The sequence below is a fragment of the Petaurus breviceps genome, unplaced genomic scaffold (genome assembly GCF_028583685.1).
Source record: "Petaurus breviceps papuanus isolate PSGF00001 unplaced genomic scaffold, PetGlider_PUasm1.0 689, whole genome shotgun sequence".
Taxonomy (NCBI): Eukaryota; Metazoa; Chordata; class Mammalia; order Diprotodontia; family Petauridae; genus Petaurus; species Petaurus breviceps.
This window is the reverse complement of record NW_027186458.1, coordinates 12,667,949-12,686,995: the sequence shown is the minus strand read 5'-3', so window position 1 is coordinate 12,686,995 and position 19,047 is coordinate 12,667,949. Positions and strand designations below refer to the sequence as shown.

The 19,047-nt window shown below is 44.3% G+C and overlaps 1 protein-coding gene and 1 pseudogene across 1 annotated transcript in view; both read right to left on the bottom strand.

Annotated features, from left to right (window-relative positions):
• Window positions 1-4,677: 4,677 nt before the first annotated feature.
• The window catches only part of LOC138174636 (BOLA class I histocompatibility antigen, alpha chain BL3-6-like), a 451,117-nt gene continuing 436,747 nt past the window's right edge, over window positions 4,678-19,047 (bottom strand). Inside the window, exon 8 of the mRNA XM_069104997.1 lies at window positions 4,678-4,697. Within this exon, the coding sequence (XP_068961098.1) occupies window positions 4,693-4,697 (5 nt within the window). The 3' untranslated portion in view covers window positions 4,678-4,692. The remainder of the gene's footprint in view (window positions 4,698-19,047) is intronic.
• Window positions 5,735-10,387, bottom strand: LOC138174637 (class I histocompatibility antigen, Gogo-OKO alpha chain-like; annotated as a pseudogene).

Below are 19,047 nucleotides of genomic sequence, written 5' to 3'. Positions count from 1 at the left end.
GAATAGACACTGGGAGGAGTAAACAGTTCTCTTCTGATCACATCATCTTAGAAGAGCTAAAAATTCACAGGGGCCTAGAAGCAGCTCTGATGACTGCACAAAACCCCAGAAATTTAGGACTAAGCACTCTCCACTCTGGAAGCAGAATGCTACTTTAACAAGGAGATAAAAAAAAAGTCAAGTCTTTGACTGGGAAAATGATCAAACAGAAGAAAAAAAATCAGTCTATAGAATCTTTATTTGGGGACAAAAAAGATGAAAGTATGCAACCAAAAGAAGACAATAAAGTCAAGATTCCTGCATCAAACGCCTCCAAGAAAAATATGAAATAGTCACAGGCCATGGAAGAGCTCAAGAAGGATATTGAAAATCAAATAAGAGAAGCAGAGCAAAAATTGGGAAGAGAAATGACAGTGATGCAAGAAAATTGTGAAACGCGAGTCAACAGCCTGCTAAAGGAGACCCCCCAAAATACTGAAGAAAAAAACACCTTAAAAATGGACAACCCCAAATGGGAAAAGAGGACCAAAAAGCCAATGAGGAGGAGGATGCCTTAAAAAAGCAGTATTGGCTAAATGGAAAAGGAGGTCCAAAAGTTCACTGAAGGAAATGATTCCTTCAAAATTAGATTGGAGAAAATGGAAGCTAATGACTGTGAGAAATCAAGATATTGTAAAGCAGAACCAAAAGAATTAAAAAGCAGAAGGCAATGTGAAATATCTCATTGGAAAAATCACTGAACTGGAAAATAGATCCAGGAGAGATAATTTTAAAAGTCAAGACTATCTGAAAATAAGGATCAGAAAAAGAGCCTAGATCTTTCAAGAAATTATCAAGGAAAACTGACATACTCTAGAAGCAGAGGACAAAATAGGGTAATACTTCAGTGGAAAATGTGGAAATTCAGTGAAATAGAGGACTTTCAAGCATTGTTAATGAAAAGACCAGAGCTGAACAGAAAATTTGACTTTCAAATACAAGAATCAAAATTTTCTCCCCATCTCTCCCCTCCACCCTACCCAGAGATGACATGTTTTCTGTTTACCCCTTCTCCCAGTCTGCCCTCCCTTCTAACCCCACTCCCCCAGCATTTATCACCTTCCCTTCTCTATTTCCCTGAAGGGCAATATAGATTTCTATAACCCATTACCTGTATGTATTGTTTCCCAGTTGCATGTAAAACCAATTTTTAACATTTGTTTTTAGAACTATGAATTCCAAATTCTCTCCCATCTTCCCTCCCCACTCACCCTTATTGAGAAGGCAAACAATTCAATATAGGTTATACATGTGTAGTTATGCAAAAACTTCCACAATAGTCATGTTATGAAAGACTAACTATATTTCCCTCCATCCTATCCCATCCCCTATTTATTCTATATATTTCTTTTACCCTGTCCCTTTTCAAAAGTGTTTGCTTCTGATTACTCCTCCCCCAATCTGCCCTCCCCTCTATCATCCTCACCTACCTTTTCCCCTTCCCTCTTACTTTCTTGTAGGATAAGATACCCTGGTGAGTGTTTTTCTATTCCCTCCTTTAGTCAAATCCGATGAGAGTAAGGTTCACTCATACCTCACTTCCCTCCTTTCTCCCCCCATTAAGATATCTTTTTCTTGACTCTTTTAGATGAGATAATTCGTTCTTCTATCTCTCCCTTTATTTTACTCCCAATATATTCCTTTCTTATTTCTAAATTTTATATTTTAGATATCATCCCTTCATCTTCAACTCACTCTGTGCCCTATATCTAGCTAGCTACCTATTTCCTCCACATACCCTAATACTAACAAATGTCTCATAAGTTACGAACATCATCTTTCCATGTAGGATGTAAACAGTTCAACTTTAGTCAGTCCCTTATGATTTTTCTCCTGTTACCTTTTCATGATTCCCTTGATTCTATTATTTGAATATCAGATTTTCTATTCAGCTCTGGTCTTTTCATCAAGAATGCTTAAAAGTCTTCTATGTCAATGAATATCCATTTTCCCCCTGAGGTATTATCCTCAGTTTTGCTAGGTAGGTGATTCTTGGTTTGAATCCTAGCTCCTTTGACTTCTAGAATACCATATTCTAAGCACTCTGATCTCTTAATGTAGAAGCTGCTAGATCTTCTGTTATGTTGATTGGATTTCCACAATACTCAAATTGTTTCTTCCTGACTGCTTGTCATATTTTCTCCTTGACCTGGGTACTCTGGAATTTGGCTATAATATTTCTAGGAGTTTTGTTTTGGGGATCTCTTTCAAGAGGCAATTGGTAGATTCCTTCAATTTATATTTTACCCTCTGGTTCTAAAGTATGTCACTTTTCCTTGATAATTTCTTGAAAGATCTAGGCTTTTTCTGATCATGGCTTTCAGAGTCTTGGCTTTTAAAATTATCTCTCCTGGATCTATTTTCAAGTTCATTGGTTTTTCCAATGAGATATTTCACATTGCCTTCTATTTTTTTTTCAATCTATTCGTTCTGTTTTATAATATCTTGATTTCTCTTTAAGTCATTAGCTTTCATTTTCTCCATTCTAATTTTGAAGGACTTATTTCCTTCAGTGAGCTTTTGGACCTCCTTTTCCATTTGGCCAATTTTGCTTTTTAAGGAATTCTCCTCCTCATTAGCTTTTGGGATCTCTTTTGCCATTTCGGTTAGTCTGTTTTGTAAGATGTTATTTTTTCAGCTTTTTTTTTTGGGGGGGGGTCACCTTTAGAAAGCTGTTGAGTCATCTTTCATGATTTTCTTGCATCACTCTCATTTCTCTTCCCAATCTTTCCTCTGCTTCTCTTATTTGACTTTCAAAATCCTTTTTGAGCTGTTCCATGGCCTGTGACCAATTCATATTTTTCTTGGAGGCTTTTGATGCAGGAATCTTGACTTTGTTGTCTTCTTTTGGTTGTATGTTTTGATCTTCTTTGTCACCAGAGTAAGATTCTATAGTCTAAGGATTTTTATGCTGTTTGCTCATCTTCCCAGCCTAATACTTTTCTTTCTAACTTGTTGTCACGTTAAGACTCTGCTTCCATCAGGGGTAGAGGTGGGAGTGGGGTGATGTACTGTTTTAGGCTTCAAGAGTTTTTTATGAGTCACTTGATCCTTGGGTGAAGAAGTCTGGAAAATGCCATGGTGGCCAGTGACTCAGTCTCCTGAAGCCTGCTGTTCTCTTGTCTGTGCCATCATGGCCCATGCTGGACTGCACTCAGCTCCCATCCCAGCATGATGAACTCTTCCTGTTGGCCTTCCACTCTTAGACTAGAAGTGTGTTTCACTGTCATTTTGTTGGTTCTGAAGCTCTAGAATTTTTTTAGAGTTATTTTTTACAGGTATTTGAGATTTGAGGGAAATCTCAAGTAAGTCCCTGTTTTTCTCCACCATCTTGGCTCCACTTCCACGCACAAATTTTGGAACAAGTGAACAAAACGTGGATGGTCTGGGATGAGTAAAAACAATGGTCTGATGTTGAGATACTGATTATAAGATGGGAGAGAAATAGAAATAATTAAAACCTTCCTCTTTTTTGGAAACTCTAGGGCAGAACAAAAGAGAGAAAGGCAATTGTTTCCAGCAGCCTGGATCATTCCAGAGAGGAAAGGAGAGTGGAGGAGGGGGGAAGTTATAGGTGGGGAGAGATCAGCGGCTCCTAACCACGTTCAGGGTCTGGATGCCATGGAATGGAGAAGGGGCAAGGGCTTCTTTCTGATATTCCCTCTTTCATTAATTCCAAAGGGAAAGCCTTCCCTTCTTCAGAGGAGAAAAAAAGCCTCCACCCTAGAACAGTCTACAGAAGGGACATGGTGGTCACTCAGTGCAGTGACCATCAACAACAGAGATGGAGCCCTAGGATCCTGGACTGGGCCCTGAACAGAGACCACAGCAGACCTCAGGGAGGTCCCTTCAGTGAAAGAAAAGCAGGGATACAAACACAAGGGGGGACAGAAAACAATAAAACAGAGAACAGGAACTCTGAAAGTTGGTGCTGAGGGCTGGCCTATGGGGTCACTGACCAGCAGCCTGTTTGGGCACGGTTCCAGGTCCAGGCTGAGTTGGCAGGTTGGGCTCTGTCTGAGGCCCTGAAAAAGTCCCAATAGACCATGTGCACAACAGCCCCCGAGCAATACAAATTAAAGACAAACATCTGCTCCCTCACCATGTACACTGGCCCTCCCCCAGGCTCCTTCCCCTCTTGACCCCAGCCCCCACCTGCACTCAGAGATTCACCAGAGGAAATTAAAACCTTCTCAGACGTCTCCAAATTTTCATTTATTTTCCCTTCACATGGCCAGAACATCTCCACATTGGCATGCTGTCCTCCACAACCCCCCACCTTTTGGAAAGCTCAGCTGAGATTGTGGAGGAAAGCTGGAGACCCAAGAACAGTAATTCATTATGCTGTTTCCCCAGTCAGACAGAGATCCCAGAGGTCAGTGCAGCATCAGGGGTGAAGGAGGGCTCATTCCCAAAGCCCTCTGGCCCTGACTGCTGCCTGACTCCCTGCAGACTTAGACAGACAGAAAGAAAGGGGGCAGGGAGGGAGGCCTTAAAGAACAGGGTGAGGCCCTGAGGATGCTGCCCTGGGCTTGGGCCAGTAGAGTCCAGTGAGGATCCCAAGGGCAAATGCTGGAAAAAAAGCCAGGGGTCAAGAGGAACACTGGAATTGCAGACTGGTTTTCTTTCTCAAGTCCAGACCAGGAAATTCTCTCAAGCTGAAGGACAGACAGATTCAGGGGGATTCTCCAAGGCCCCTCTGGCCTCCAGCCTCTCACCATTCTGAAGGCCCTGCTTCACCATCTAGACAACCTCAGCCCAACCTCCCCCATTCCCTCCTCTTTGCTTGGCCCCCTTTGGTCCCCAGCCCTTCTCTCCTTTCAGGCCCCCAGAGTCTCACCTCTGGCTGTGAGAGAGACATCTGACTGCTAGGCATTGTCACTACCTGAAGACAAAAGAGGAAACAATCCAGTCTGGGACTTACATCCCAGAACCAGGGTGCATGAAGGGAAGGGGACACCAAGGGAAGGCTGCTGGGCTAAGCCTCTCCTCTGCCTTCTCACTGCTCAGGTCCCAGAGATCTACTCTCCATGTCAACCCTTCACTTACCTGCAGCCTAAACATAATGCCCTCAAATTTCCAGTGAGGAATCCAGAAGAGGAGACCACACTAAGTCCAGTGGTGGTAGAAACAGGACTTCTGCATGGCTCTCGCTTCCACCTCCTCCAATTAATGTAAAAAATGACTCTAAACAAACTTTGGAGCTACAGATCCCAGAGAGAGAGAAGCTAACTTCCCGCTGAAGACAGTCAGGCAGCAGGCCGGCAGGAAGGGGCCAGCACAGCACTCTGGGAGGCAGGAGGTTTTAGGCTCAGGGCAGCCACAACCAGCCACTGGCTGGAGGGACTTCAGATCACCAGCAGCTGTGATGGTTTCCAGAATTATCAACCCACAGATGCTAAGGACAAAGTGAGAGTTCAGTTCAGTGCGGACTTTGGGAAGGGGGGAGTCCAGGAGTATGGTCTGGCCTTTGCCCCCTGGAGGGAGAAGTGGCTGAGGCACAACGGCCACCGTCAGGTGGCTGGTTCAGTTCCTGGCCTGCAGATTGTAGGGGGATCAAGCCACAAGTCTGAGGGGTAAACACTCTTGCTTTAACCTGCTTGGATCTGGATCACTGTCTGTGGTGGAGGTCATGGGGTGTGTTACTAGTGAGCCAGAGTGGTGTGGAGGCTTCAGAGAGGGCACCCAATTAATGCCTTTGGTAGCTGAGAAAACCTCAGCATTTGGGACAAAGCTCCTCTGTCTGGTGGCAGAGTCCTGCTGGGACAAAAAGCCTAAAAGTCAAGTAATTGAGTGGCAACATGAGCAAACCAAGCACAGCGGTCCGACTTTACACTCCTATTTTGGGGACAAAAAGGATCAAAGCATGGAACAGGAGGAAGCCAGCAACATCAGAACTCCTGCACCTAAAGCTTCCAAGAAAAATATGAACTGGTTACAGGCCATAGAGGACCATAAGAATGGTTTTGAAAACCAAATAAGAGAAGTGGAGGAAAAACTGGGAAGAGAAATAAGAACAATGCAAGAAAATTATGAAATGAAAGTCAGCAATGTGATTGAAGAAAATAACAGCGTAAAAAATAGATGAACTCAAATGGCAAAAGACGCTCAAAAAGCCAATGAGGAGAAGAATGCCTTAAAAAGCCGAATTTGCCAGATGAAAAAGAATTTCAAAAGCTCAATGTGGAGAATCATTCCTTCAGAATTAGATTGGAGCAAATGGAAGCTAGTGACTTTATTAGAAATCAAGATGCTATTAAACAGATCCAAACAAATGAAAAAATAGAAAGCAATGTGAAATATCTCATTGGAAAAACCACTGACCTGGAAAATATATCCAGGAGAGATAATTTAAAAATTATTGAACTACCTGAAAGCCATGATCAAAAACAGAACCTAGAAATCATCCTTCAAGGAATTCTCAAGGAAAATTGCCCTGATATTTTAGAACCAGAGGGCAAAACAGGTTGCCAGAGTCCATCTATCACCTCCTGAAAAAGATCCCCAAAAGAAAACTCCTAGGAGTATTATAGCCAGGTTCCGGAATTCCCAGATCGAGGAGAAAATATTACAAGCAGCCAGGAAGAAACAATTTCAATAGTGTGGAAACACAATCAGGATAACACAGGATCTGGCAGCTTCTACACTGAGGGATTGAAGGGCCTGGAATATGATATTCTGGAGGTCAAAGAAGCTGGGATTAAAACCAAGAATCACCTACCCAGCAAAACTGAGTAACATGTTTCAGGGGAAAATATGGTCATTCAGTGGAATAGAGGACGTTTGAGCATACTTGATGAAAAAACCAGAGTTGAATAGAAAATCTATTTTTCTATGCAAAGACATTCAGATACAAGAAGCAAGAGAAGCATGAGAAGGTAAAGAGGGAAAAGAAATCATAAGGAACTTATCAACTTGCACTACTTGCATTCATACATGGAAAAATTATAACTTATGAAACTTTTCACAGTATGAGAATATTTGAAGCAAATAAAAATGTATATATATGCACGTATGTATACATACATATATGCCTCTTTGAAGAGCATATGAGCATATCAATACATATGTGAGTGTGTATATATGTTTACAGGTATACAAAAATAGAGGGCACAGGACCAATTTAATAGGAATGGATGATACTTAAAAAGTGAAATTAAGAGGTGAGAGTGGAATATAATGAGAAGAGATGGAGAGAGACAGAATGGAGTAAACTATCTCATGTAGAAGAGGCAAGAGAAAATGGTCACAATGGAGGGAAAGAACAGGAAGGCAAAAGGGAATGAGTCAACCTCGTTCTCACTGCATTTAGCTTCCGGAGGTTATGACATACACACTAAATCGGGTCTCTCACCCTACAGGAGATTAGGGGGGAAGGGGATGAGAGGAGGGATGATGGAAGGGAGGGCAGGCTGGGGGGGAGGGAAGGTGGAAGCACCCGCGTTTGAAAAGGGGCAGGATCAAAGTAGAGAACAGAACAAGTTGGGGTGGGATGGGAGGGAGAGAAATAGAGTCAGTCTTTCACAACATATTCACTATGGAAATGTTTTGCATTAGCTACACATGTACAACCTATACTGAACTGCTTATCTTCTCAATAAGGGTGGGTGACAAGGCAGGAAGGGAATGAATCTGGAATCCAAAGTTTCAAAATCAAATGTTTAAATATCTATCTATTATTATTATTTTACATGCAACTGGGAAATAGGATTTACAGGCACTGGGGCATAGACATCCACTGTGCCCTACTGGAAAATCAGAGGGGCATGGGGGAAAATATAGGAGACAGCAGATTGGGGGAGGGGATATTCAGTGCGATCGATATTTTGGGGTGATGAGTAGGGGAAAAATGGGGAGAAAATTTGTAACTCAAAATCTTCTGGAAATGAATGATGTAAACTAAAAAATAAACATAAAAAATGTTCAGTTGTTTTATCTAGGAGAGACAACAAATAACTAGATTGCACCCCCTCCCCACTCCAGTCCAGCCCCTAGATCCAAGGGAAAGACAGAAAAGAGGTCCCCAAAGGGCCCCTTCTCCCCTCCAGGCCTGGATCCAGAAGCTCCCAAGGCTGGGCTGCAGTCCCCAGCTGGGGGGACACCAGGCCCTGGGGCAAAGACCCCCATTTTCATTTCTGATCTGAGTCTGAAGCAGATTCCCCCTCAGCCAGCCTGTCACACCCCTGCCAGGCATCCTCAGAGAAATGGTTTCCAGGTAGCGATTTGTTCATCTAGAGCCTTGGGGCCCATTTGAGGATCCCCTAGGTGGGAGGGAGAGGACTTGGGGACAGAGAGAAAAGCTGGGGGTCAGGGGAAGCCTGGATCTCCCTGGTGCCTGCTCCCTGAGGACCCTCCCAGGCATGCCCACCTGACTTCTTCTTCCTCCAGACCCCAACTCCAGCAATGACTGCGATGAGGAGAAGGCCAGAGGCAATGCCCCCTACAATGAGCCGGGTGGATGAGGAGGGTGGCTCTGAAATGGAAAAGGGAAGTGAGAGGCCCTGAGCCCAGTGGCCTGAGGGTCTCTAACCCTCCCCCACTTCCCTCAGCCCCCCCCCCCCCCCCTCCCCCCCCCCCCCCCTCACTCCACTTCAGGGTGAGGGGCTCAGGCAGTCCCTCGTGCTGGACTCGGCAGGTGTACGCCCCTTCCTGGCCCGGGGTCACACCCACAGCTGCCCACTTCTGGAAGGTGCGGTCCCCAGCAGGCCTGGTCTCAATGAACTCCGAGTCCTGGAGCTGCTCCTACCCCTCCCTCAGCCAGGTCAGGGAGATGTAGGAGGGGTAGAAGTCCTGGGCCCGGAAGCGCAGGATCACCTCCCCATGGGGGGCGGAGTGGCGGGTCACTCGGGCAGAGGGCGGGTCTGGGGGCAAAGGGCAGAGGCAGTTCTGGGCTCCCCTCCTCCCCAGGGACAGTGGGGGAGGGGCACACTCCCAATCTGGGGCTGGGGTACAAGGGAGGGCGGGGCCGTGGCCTTGAGTGCCGCGCACACGGGGCGGGGCGGTACCTGCCCTCAGCAGCGTCTCCTTGCCCATCTCCAGGTGCTTCTTCAGCCACGTCACGCAGATCTCCTCCAGATACGCTTTCCATCCCTCAGTGAAGCTCCTGTCCGCCTCCCACTTGCGCTTGGTGTTCTCAGCCTCGGGCACGGCCGCCGTCCACCTGTAGGTCTCCGTGTCCAGCGCGATGTAGTCCCGCCCGTCATAGGCGTCTTGGGAAAACCCGCGCCTGAAGCGCAGCTCGGGGGTCACCTCGCAGCCGTACATGCGCTGGAGGGTGTGGACGCCTGCGGGGCCGGGAGGTAAGAGTGGGCTCTGCGGGCCGGGACCGATCCACCTTACCTCGAGCCCCCCCCCCCGCACGCACCCCCCGCGCTCTGGTTGAACTGGCCCCGCAGGGTCTCCAGGCGCTCTCGGAACACCTGTGCTGTCTTCCTGATGGTCCGTGTGTTCCGCTCCCAGTACTCCGGGTCCTCCCGGTCCATCCCCTCCATCCACGCCGCGCGCGGCTCCATCCTCTGACTCTCGCTGTAGAAGCGCGAAAACTGCTGATCGTCCACGTAGCCCATGGAGAAGAAGCGCGGCTCCCCGAGCCCGGGCCGGGTCACCCCGGTGTAGAAATACCGCATGGAGTGAGAGCCTGGGAGGGACCGGCCGGGGTCAGGGCGAGACCGCGGTGACCCTTGACTCTGCCCCGCTCGGGTCCTTACTCTTGACTGGTGACCCAAGATGTCTCCTCCGCGCCCCCCCCCCCCCCCCCCTTAAGGGACTCCCGGCGCTTGGGGATCAGCCGAACGCGTCACTGACCTCACAGCCGGGCCTAGGGCCCCTCTCCTGGACCTCTCCCTGCACGCTCCTCTAGTGCGGTCCCGTCCGGAGGGCCTCCCCCTCCTCACCCCCGGCCCCCCACCTTGGGCCCTGGCCTGGCCCCTCCCCCGGTCCTCCCTGAGGCTCCTTAAGCTGCCCCTGGTTCCGTCCTCGCCCCTGGGGGGGTGGGGCAGCTCTGCTGCTTCTTATCGTCCCCCTCCTCCGTCCCGGCTCCTCCCTCCTCCCCCTTCCCCCCTCTCAGCTCCCCTGCCAGTAAGGAGCCGACAGCCCCCCCACCGTGCTTGTCCCCGAGTCACGCACGGGACCCCCCCGGGCTGGGGTCGGGGAGCTCTCTGTAGGAGACCCCATCCCCCCCTCCCCTCCGCCCCGGGGGCCTCACTCACCCGCCCAGGTCCCGGGCAGGGCCAGGGTCCCCAGCAGGAGGAGAGAGCGCACTAGGAGCCCCATGGTCCGGGCTCACAGGAGGACAGGAGCAGTAAGACCAGCCAGAAGCCTGCGTTTATAAAGGGCCGAATCCCTCACTTCTGATTGGATTTACGGAGGCCGCGCCAGCCAGTAGCAAACGGGAGGCAGCAGGCGTCATTGGTGACTGGGCAGAATGAGTTAGGAGACGAAAACTAAAACTGACTGGGGGAAAATCCCCGGCTTTAGAGACCTTGGCTCTTTCACTAACCCTAACCCTAACCCTCCCATCATCACTCCTGGAGCGCAAGGCTCTTGTGCTCCCAGCCTGAACCAGAGAAAAAGAAGGTTCAGAAGTTAGGAAGACAATGTCCCCACCCAAAACCGAGGGCCTCTGAGGACTGAAAAAATCTGCAGGCTGGTTTGTGGAGGGCCGGGTGGCCGCCTCCATGTCCATCCCAGCTGTGACTCAGACAAGTCTGGTAACCTCCCCAGGCCGGGTAGGTGAGCGAGCCAGGGACCCGAGAAGAAAGAGTAAATCAGAGTCCGGTAAATGAAATTTGGAATCAGAATAGAAGCCTTTGTCTCCCCTTTCATAAAAGGGGCATCTGGAGCCCCCAGTGGTTGGAGCTCAGAGCCTGGAATCAGGAAGACCTGAGTTACAGATAATCCAGAACTCAGACTACATGTTCGAACCTGAGCAAATCACTTAACCCTGTTCGCCTGAGTTTCCTCCTCAGGAAAAAGAAATGAGCTGGAGAAGAAAATGGCAAACCACTCCAATTCCTTTAATAAGAAAGCCCCAAATCGGGCAGAGTCAGACACAACTCAATCACAAGCAAAGGAAAGAGCTTAGTTCTTAAAATGGGGAGGAGCACCATTTCAGCCTAAGCTTGTTTCTGAGCTGCCATGAGACATGAAAGTGAAAATTTCTAGCAACTTTTCTTTTTGGAGGGGAAAGGTAGGGCAATTGGGGTGAAGTGACTTGCCCAAGGTCACAAGGCTAGTTTTTGTGTTAAGTGTCTGAGATCGGATTTGTACTCAGGTCCTCCTGACCCCAGCTTTATCCACTGTACCACCTAGCCGACCCCCTAGTGACTTTTTTTCCCCAGAAACAATGAATCTGGGCGCAATTGGTAGAATGTTCCCTCTCTCCTTGTCTCATCCTCCCAACTAGGAAACCAGAAAACTTCAAACTTCATAGAGAACATAAGGTTACCCCTGGAGAGGAGCTTGGAGATAATCTTTATGTTACAGATTAGGAAACTGAAGACCCACAATCCACACTTATCTACCCTTGGAGAAACAACTCTGGTTTCTTCTCTGCCAAACATTTCTCGAGAGTTAACAGAATATTAACTCCAGTCGTTATCCGTGTCCCATTTTTGAGAGCTTCCAGATGTCTCCTTTCATGAAGTTTATTAACAATTCTGTGGCCTTCTTTTTCTGTTTGGCACCTTGTGGGTCAGAAGAATCGTTCCTTCTTATTTCAGCATTATGTTTATTGGCATACACAAAATTTACCTCTTCACAAGAAATGGCAAGGTTACTTTCACATGACTTTCTCTTACTGTTGCTTGGAGACCTGTCTTCATGTGGTCATTTATAGTTGGCAGGACTTTAGAAACTTTCACATCCTTTCAGCACCCAGCTATTGGCAATGGCTCTTGGTTCACATCTGTATCAGTTCTCTGTCTCTTTGGATATAAATGACTTGTTTTGGTCAGATTTGATGTATCCTTTGATATATCCTGGCATTTGTCGCTATTGCAAGAAATCACGATATTGGAAATCTGAATGTAGGACCTGTCTTAAGGTTATGGAAAGTCAGAAAACACCTGGGGAGGTGGAGCCAAGGACCCCCCCCCCAAGACGATAGAGGTGCAAAGGCTGTAGGATCCCCATCCACTCCTACTCCATCAGGTCTTGAAACCTTGAATAATAATAGCCAATTCTTAATGAGTATTACCTGCAAGCCCCTAATTCCCTCTCTCTCTTTGTTATTAATTAAGAACTCTATTTATCCTGTCAATTTGTCTGTCAATTTGTGTGTCTCTGGGTCTGTATCATGTGTGCTGTGAATGAGTCTGTAACTTATAAGGCTTAAAATACAGGCAGCCAGAGACTTTAAAGGGATGCAGCTAGTGAAACAACCAAACACATCTATAAGACACTTTTCTTTGTGGTTTCTGGTCAGCACAACCTGGAGCTACAATGTAACATTAAATATAGCTAAAAACATCTTATGTAGCAGATCCTGGGATTAAACTTGGTAGTTTCTGGAAATAGATCATATTGGGATTTCTGGAGAAAACTCCTGAGACTGTAGGTAACTCAAGGATCTCACCCCTACTAAACGCCTGTCAAGAACACTTAGCATTCCCCACTCCCTCCCCAAGAATTAAGAGGGTATCTCAATGTGGGGTTTTTAACAGCCACAAGTTCTTGTTAAGTCCTCTCATCCCAGATCATATTAAGAGAAGAGAATGCAGGAGAATAGTAGGGCAAATTTAATCATCCTTCTCCACCTGGCAAGAGGAGGGGAGGGATAACACTCACAAACTGGCAGGAGCCTGGACTGCCCTGTGCCCCCAGGCACCTTGTAGCCCACCCTTCTCAGCAAAGCTTGGAAATGTCACCCAGGTCCTGTCCATTCTGCCCACCCTGGCCCAGCAGCTGCAACTGCCATGGGCTTAGCAAATTCTGCAGTTGTGGGGGAAGGGAGAGGTGGATGGATCAGGCCTGTGACTATCATTCCCTAAACCCTGCCTCAAAGAAGTATCACCACTGGGAAGCCAGCCTTTGCTCCAGGTAAACTCCACACTTCTCTGTTCCCATTGCAAAAATGTATTAACTTTTGGCAAGCTATTTTATCTCTGTTTCATCCGTTTCCTGATTTGCACAGGGAAAAATAATGATGGCTGCTGTTATGGGATTAAAATGATTTGATAATTGTAAAATAGTTAACATGACTGGGGGTATGTTAGGTACAGCATTATTATTATCTCTAATTAATGTAATTGTTAACTATGAAATAGTTTTTTTTTCTTTCTCAATAATTTCTCTAGGTGATAATCTGGAAATGCAATTGATTCCATCTGAAATTTATTGTTTGTGTTATTACTGTATTTCTAAAATTGTATCGTATTTTAAAAGTTCTCTTTGTGCAAAATAAAATCCTTGGGAAAAGATAGGGGTGTGATTTTCAAGCCTGTTCCATGCCAGGATATATTTATGCATGTTAATTTGAAGGTTTAGGCACTACCACAGTCACTATCTATGTGAAATTCCAGAATGTAATTAATTTCTAGTGATATATTTAAGGAAAAGGAAAGAAAAGATACTGGGTAAATTTTTAAAGGCCTGGTGAACTTTTCTATTGTAATAAGGCTAATTTAATTAGGCATGTTCTTCTTGTCTAATGAAAAATAATCTCCTTTCCATCACAGCATCCTTTTTTGCTTTGTTTCCTTTGTGATATCTAGGAATTCTGCAATAACTAGGGATTTAGTTTGTTATAATACCTTAGGGATTTATGTTACTTAAGGACATTTTACATGAACTTGGTTTTAATGAATTCCAATGTTGAAAGGTTCATTTTGTTTTAAGGAGGAAGAGAGATATCTATCATTTTAAGTTTCCAACTGTTTCTCTTCATAAGAGTTTAGTGACTATTCCTTTTAATATAGGGATATAATTTGAACTGTTTTTAAAGAAAGGGAAACACTTTTAGAATAAATGTTTTGAAAAATCTCTAGTGTGATTTATTTGAAGACCTACTACATTTTCAAGATAATTTCTTCCTAAATTAATATAATGAGTTGTAAAACCGAAGAGATCTTGATATTTTGATCTGAATTTGTAGCTATTTCATGGCCTAAGCAAGAGTTAAAATTAGTGTATGAACTTACATGTAAAAGATTTAAATTTGTAGTATCTCATTCTCCCAGACTGAGTGTAAGTAGAGAAGGATAAATAAGCTTATAAAACAAATATGTGTCTATTCAGTTGTGAGATCAAAGTCAGGACCCTCTTTTGTTGAAGGCACATAAGAATGTTTGGGGACAAATGGGGTTATCCCAGACCCTCCTGTCCCTAATTAGTTCTTTTGGGTACCTTTGTGCCAGTTTTGGGTGATTTTAGTGTGTTGAGAGAGTGTGAGGGAGTATTTTACGAAGACAGAAAAATTATGTAACTTGATTTGGTAATTAATAGCTCAGTCAAATTTGAGATGTCTCTACTGAAGGATACCAGCTCATATTTATTTGCTATTTAAGGCTTTATTGGGACTGCAGTTTACTATTTTTTCAGGCTCTGATTACAGGGGTAGTTGTCTGAGTTTTCATAAAGCCAATAGTAGAATGACAGGGGTTGCAGGCTGAGAACTGCTATTGGTCGATGTCTGTGCCTGGGAAAGGTTTTAAAGACAACATTGGACATGGCCTAGGTAGGATCTTCCTGACTCTATTTTCCAATTGTGCTTTTTCCTTTCTGAAAAAGAAAATTCTTCATCTGATTACTCGTAAGCCCTGCTTTCAGCACCTAGTGGGTGCATGATTGCCTATCAGAGATGACTCATATCTAGAATCAAACAGAGCTAAGGAAATTCTTTCCTTCTCCTGTGGTATATGACATTGTCCTTTTTAATTTTTTGAGTAAAAGTATATAATCAAGAAGTTCTCCAAGTACAATATTAAATCTGTTAAATAATAGATGGTGGGGGGGCCAGGTAGCACAGTGAGTAAGAGCACAGGCCCCAGAGTCAGGAGACCTGGGATCCAGTCCAGACTCAGATACTCAGCACCACACCCAGAAATAACTGGCCTTGTAACCTTGAGCAAGTTACTTAACGCCAATTGCTTTAAAGAAAAAAAAAATATATGGAACCTGGAACATCTCTGAGTTACTGTAATAGGAGGCAATAATGAATAGCTTACAATTATAACCTGTATTCATGGCCAAATAAAATATAGAGATAACATCCTCGAAAGGAGAATATGATTAGACCAAGTAATAAAACAAAGATGTAATGGGATACATGTCTAATTAAGTAGTATAGTGAATTTTGAGGAAAGCAACAAAAAATGATTCCTCTAAGGATTATATACAGATGTAGAAGATTGGCTTCCAAAATACTTCTATCACAGACATTGAAGCTTCAAGCATGCTTTGGTAATAAGATCCCAAATTTGGATTTTTTCACAAAATATGTCTAAGGTCTTAGTAGAAGTAAAATTATTTCTGCTTTATTAAAGAATCTGTCTGATAGTTTTAAGAGGCAGATGAGCTCATTTTATGCTTGGACCCTCACATTTTAAAAGGTTCTTATGCCAGATACAGGCTTTAGGTAAGGACAGCAACAGCAGATGATATATAAACTGAAATTCTCTGTAGTGCCAAAAATGGAAAATCAAATTTAAGTGATTGTACTGATTTATGCTAAGTCAGAATTATCTGGGAACTTCTAGATCTGAACCAGAGAAGCAGAACTCCCTTTTTGAACTGTCCTAAGAATAAAACCTAGTACTAAAAAAAAAGGCCATCTAGGGACCAGATTACTACATGAGGCATCTGGAATGCAAAAGGTGCTGTTTAAGTGGATATTGGGAATTCTGATGTTAGTTAACATTGGTGATAATGATTGTGTTGATTTGTATAGTTCATGTTTAAGATTTCTTTGGTTATCTTGGTGACATGTAAATGTCCCTTCTCCAGACTGTGTGTTGTGAACCATCTAAGTAGTTTAATTTCTACCTGATTTAATGTAATTATGCAATTTTGTAATCTGAGAGAAAAACTTTATTTTATTGTTTGAATCTAGCCCTGCATGGTTGGTAAAGGAAACCATTTCTATCTGCCTTTAGTATTAAATCATATGTTCTCTGGGAGCCCTGTCAGGTCTGTCTGACTACTCCCACAGACGCCATCTTGTGGGTATGGACTCTTGGATCCATCTGTCCCATCTAAAGATTGCCCCTGATCCCGAGTGGCCATCTGAGCCCATAGGGGAGCTTGCCCTCTGGTTTCCAAGAGGCCCAAAAAAGACAACATCAGAGGCAGACAGCTTTCATAAGAGTCCGGACCAGACCTGGGTGAAGAGCCGCTCCCTACCCATCTGGACCCCTTACACACCCAAGGCTGGTCACCTAAATCTTTGGCAACTTTAGCTTATTTCTGCTTATTTCTCTATCCTCCCATCATGCTTCCTACCTTGATCCATTTGGCAGCCTGCTCCTTGGCTTGTTAGCGATTGCCCTGCAGTGGCTGCGGGGATGTCCAACCAGAGGGGAGACCAAATCCTTATCCCATGTCTCCACTCACCCCCTGAGGCAGACTCGATCTGGCAAAGAATTTGACCTTATCTTTAGTGGCCCCTATTTCAGGAAGCATTTGGGAAAAACCTGAATCCACCTAGATAAGGATTTTTAGAACTCTCGCCCCCCAGGAAGATATAGGTTTTTCTGTATCTTCCTTGGCCTAAAGGCAAAGTCTTCAGCTTGCCTTTGACCAAAAGGAGGAAATGACAACAACTCCCAAAAGGTCAAAGCCCAAATGGATCAGTCAGACTGCTTTGCTTTGCTGTACAAAGGCTCTTTCCTGTGTCAGCAGCTCCAAAGACCAGACAAGGCTGAAGAGTGGCGCTTCCATTTCCTAGAGGCCTGTGCTGTGTGGGCCAGGCTCAGGCAGCCTGGGATCCAGCTGACACTACTTTGTCAATCCTCATGTAAACATAAGGAGACCCTATATTTGAGGGACATAGACATTCTGGGATTGTCCTAAAACATAACACTTGGTCATTCTTTCTTTTTTTCTTTTTTTTCTTTTTATTTTTTGGAAGGGAGAAGGCAGGGCAATTGGGGTTAAGTGACTTTCCAAGGTCACAGGGTTAGTAAGTGTTAAGTGTCTGAGGCCAAACTTGAACTCTGTCCTCCTGAGTCCATGACTGGTGCTCTATTCACTGTGCTACCCAGCCACCCCAAACTTTTTCATTCTTCTATCAGACAGGCAGAACTTAGGTTTTGACTCCTCGTGGCACATATTTGCTAGCTTTAAGGGAATAAATTATATAAATGTATATCACCTGGCCTCTTTGCTCATTTAACCAAACTCTCAGGTCCACATTATTCAAAAATTTCTCCTCATATTTGATCTTCATTTATTTTAGTGAAACTTTTACAATTTTATGTAGTTAGGATTATCTATTTCTTAAAATTCTCCATATCTTGGATTAAGAATGTTCTTTTAGGGGTCGCTAGGTGGCTGAGTGAATAGAGCACAGGCCCTGGAGTCAGGAGGACCTGAGTTCAAATCTGCTCTCAGACACTTAACACAAAAACTAGCTGTGTGACCTTGGGCAAGTAAATTAACCCCAATTGCCCTTAAAAAAAAAGGAATGATCCTTTACACAGTCGTAGAAGGTATATGAATGTATTTTCTTCTGATTTGAAAAAATTTTTTTTTACTCACCCTGCTCAGCCTTCCTAAATTGAGAGATAAAGGAAAACAAAGCCTTTGTTATATACTTGTATACTATTCATGCCCCCCCCCCCCAATGTACATATACATGTGTAACATTCTACACTCTGGATCTTTTGTCTCCATCAGGAAGTGGGGAGCATCTTTCACCACTTGCCCTCTGGAGTCCTTCCTTTGACCATTTCAAATGAGATTGATGATCTATGTCGGATTCTTCTCCCATCAGACACTCCTGTGTTGTACAGACTTTTGCTTACACCTGGATTATGTGAGATCATTGTCCCTCACCTTCCCCCTCCTCAGAAGCCTTTGTCTTCTGGAATGTTCTAAGCTCTTTGCTCCTTGGTAATTATGGCTGGTAAATCCTACTGGATTCTGTCTGTGGCTCCTCCTTGTTTGAAGTCCTTCTTTCTGGATCCCTGAAGTATTTCTTTGTTTGACCTTAAACTCTGGATTTTGGCTAGGATGTTCCTGTTTGGTTTTATTTGGGAGCTTCTTTCCAGAGATGACTAGTGGCTCCTTTTTATTTCCATTCTGACCTCTAGTTCTAAAGACATCCAGGGAAGACTTTATGAAGAAGCAAGAGTTAGAGAGCATTATAAAATGCAAAATGGATAATCTTGATTACATTAAATTGAAAAGCTTCTGTATAAACAAAGTTACTGTAACCAAGATTAAGAGGGAAGTGGGAAATTGGGAAAGAATTTTTGCAAAAGGTGTCTCTGATAAAGGTCTCATTTCTAAAATATAGAGAAAATTGAGTGAAATCTGTAAGAATTCATTCCCCAATTGATAAATGGTCAAAGGAAATGAACAGAAAATTATCAGAGGTAGAAAGTAAAGATATCTATAAGTATATGAAAAAATGCTCGAAATCACCATTGATTAGAGAAATGCAAATCAAAACAACTCAGAGGTACAACATTTCAATGGTCAGATTGGCTAAGATGACAAAACAGCAAAATGACATATGCTGAAGAGGATGTGGAAAAACTGGAACACTAATACATTGCTGGTGGAGTTGTGAACTGATCCAACCATTCTGGAGAGCAATATGGAACTATACCCAAAGGGCTATAAATAATTTCATACCCTTTAACCCAATAATACCACTTCTAGAATTGTGTCCCAAAGGGATCATAGAAGTGGGAAGAAGACCCATATGTACACAAATATTTATTGCGGATCTTTTTGTGGTGGCAGAAATTGTACATTAAGGGGATGTCCATCAATTGGGGAATGGTTAAACAAGTTGTGGTATATGAATGTAATGCAATACTACTGTGCTATAAGAAGTGAGGAGCA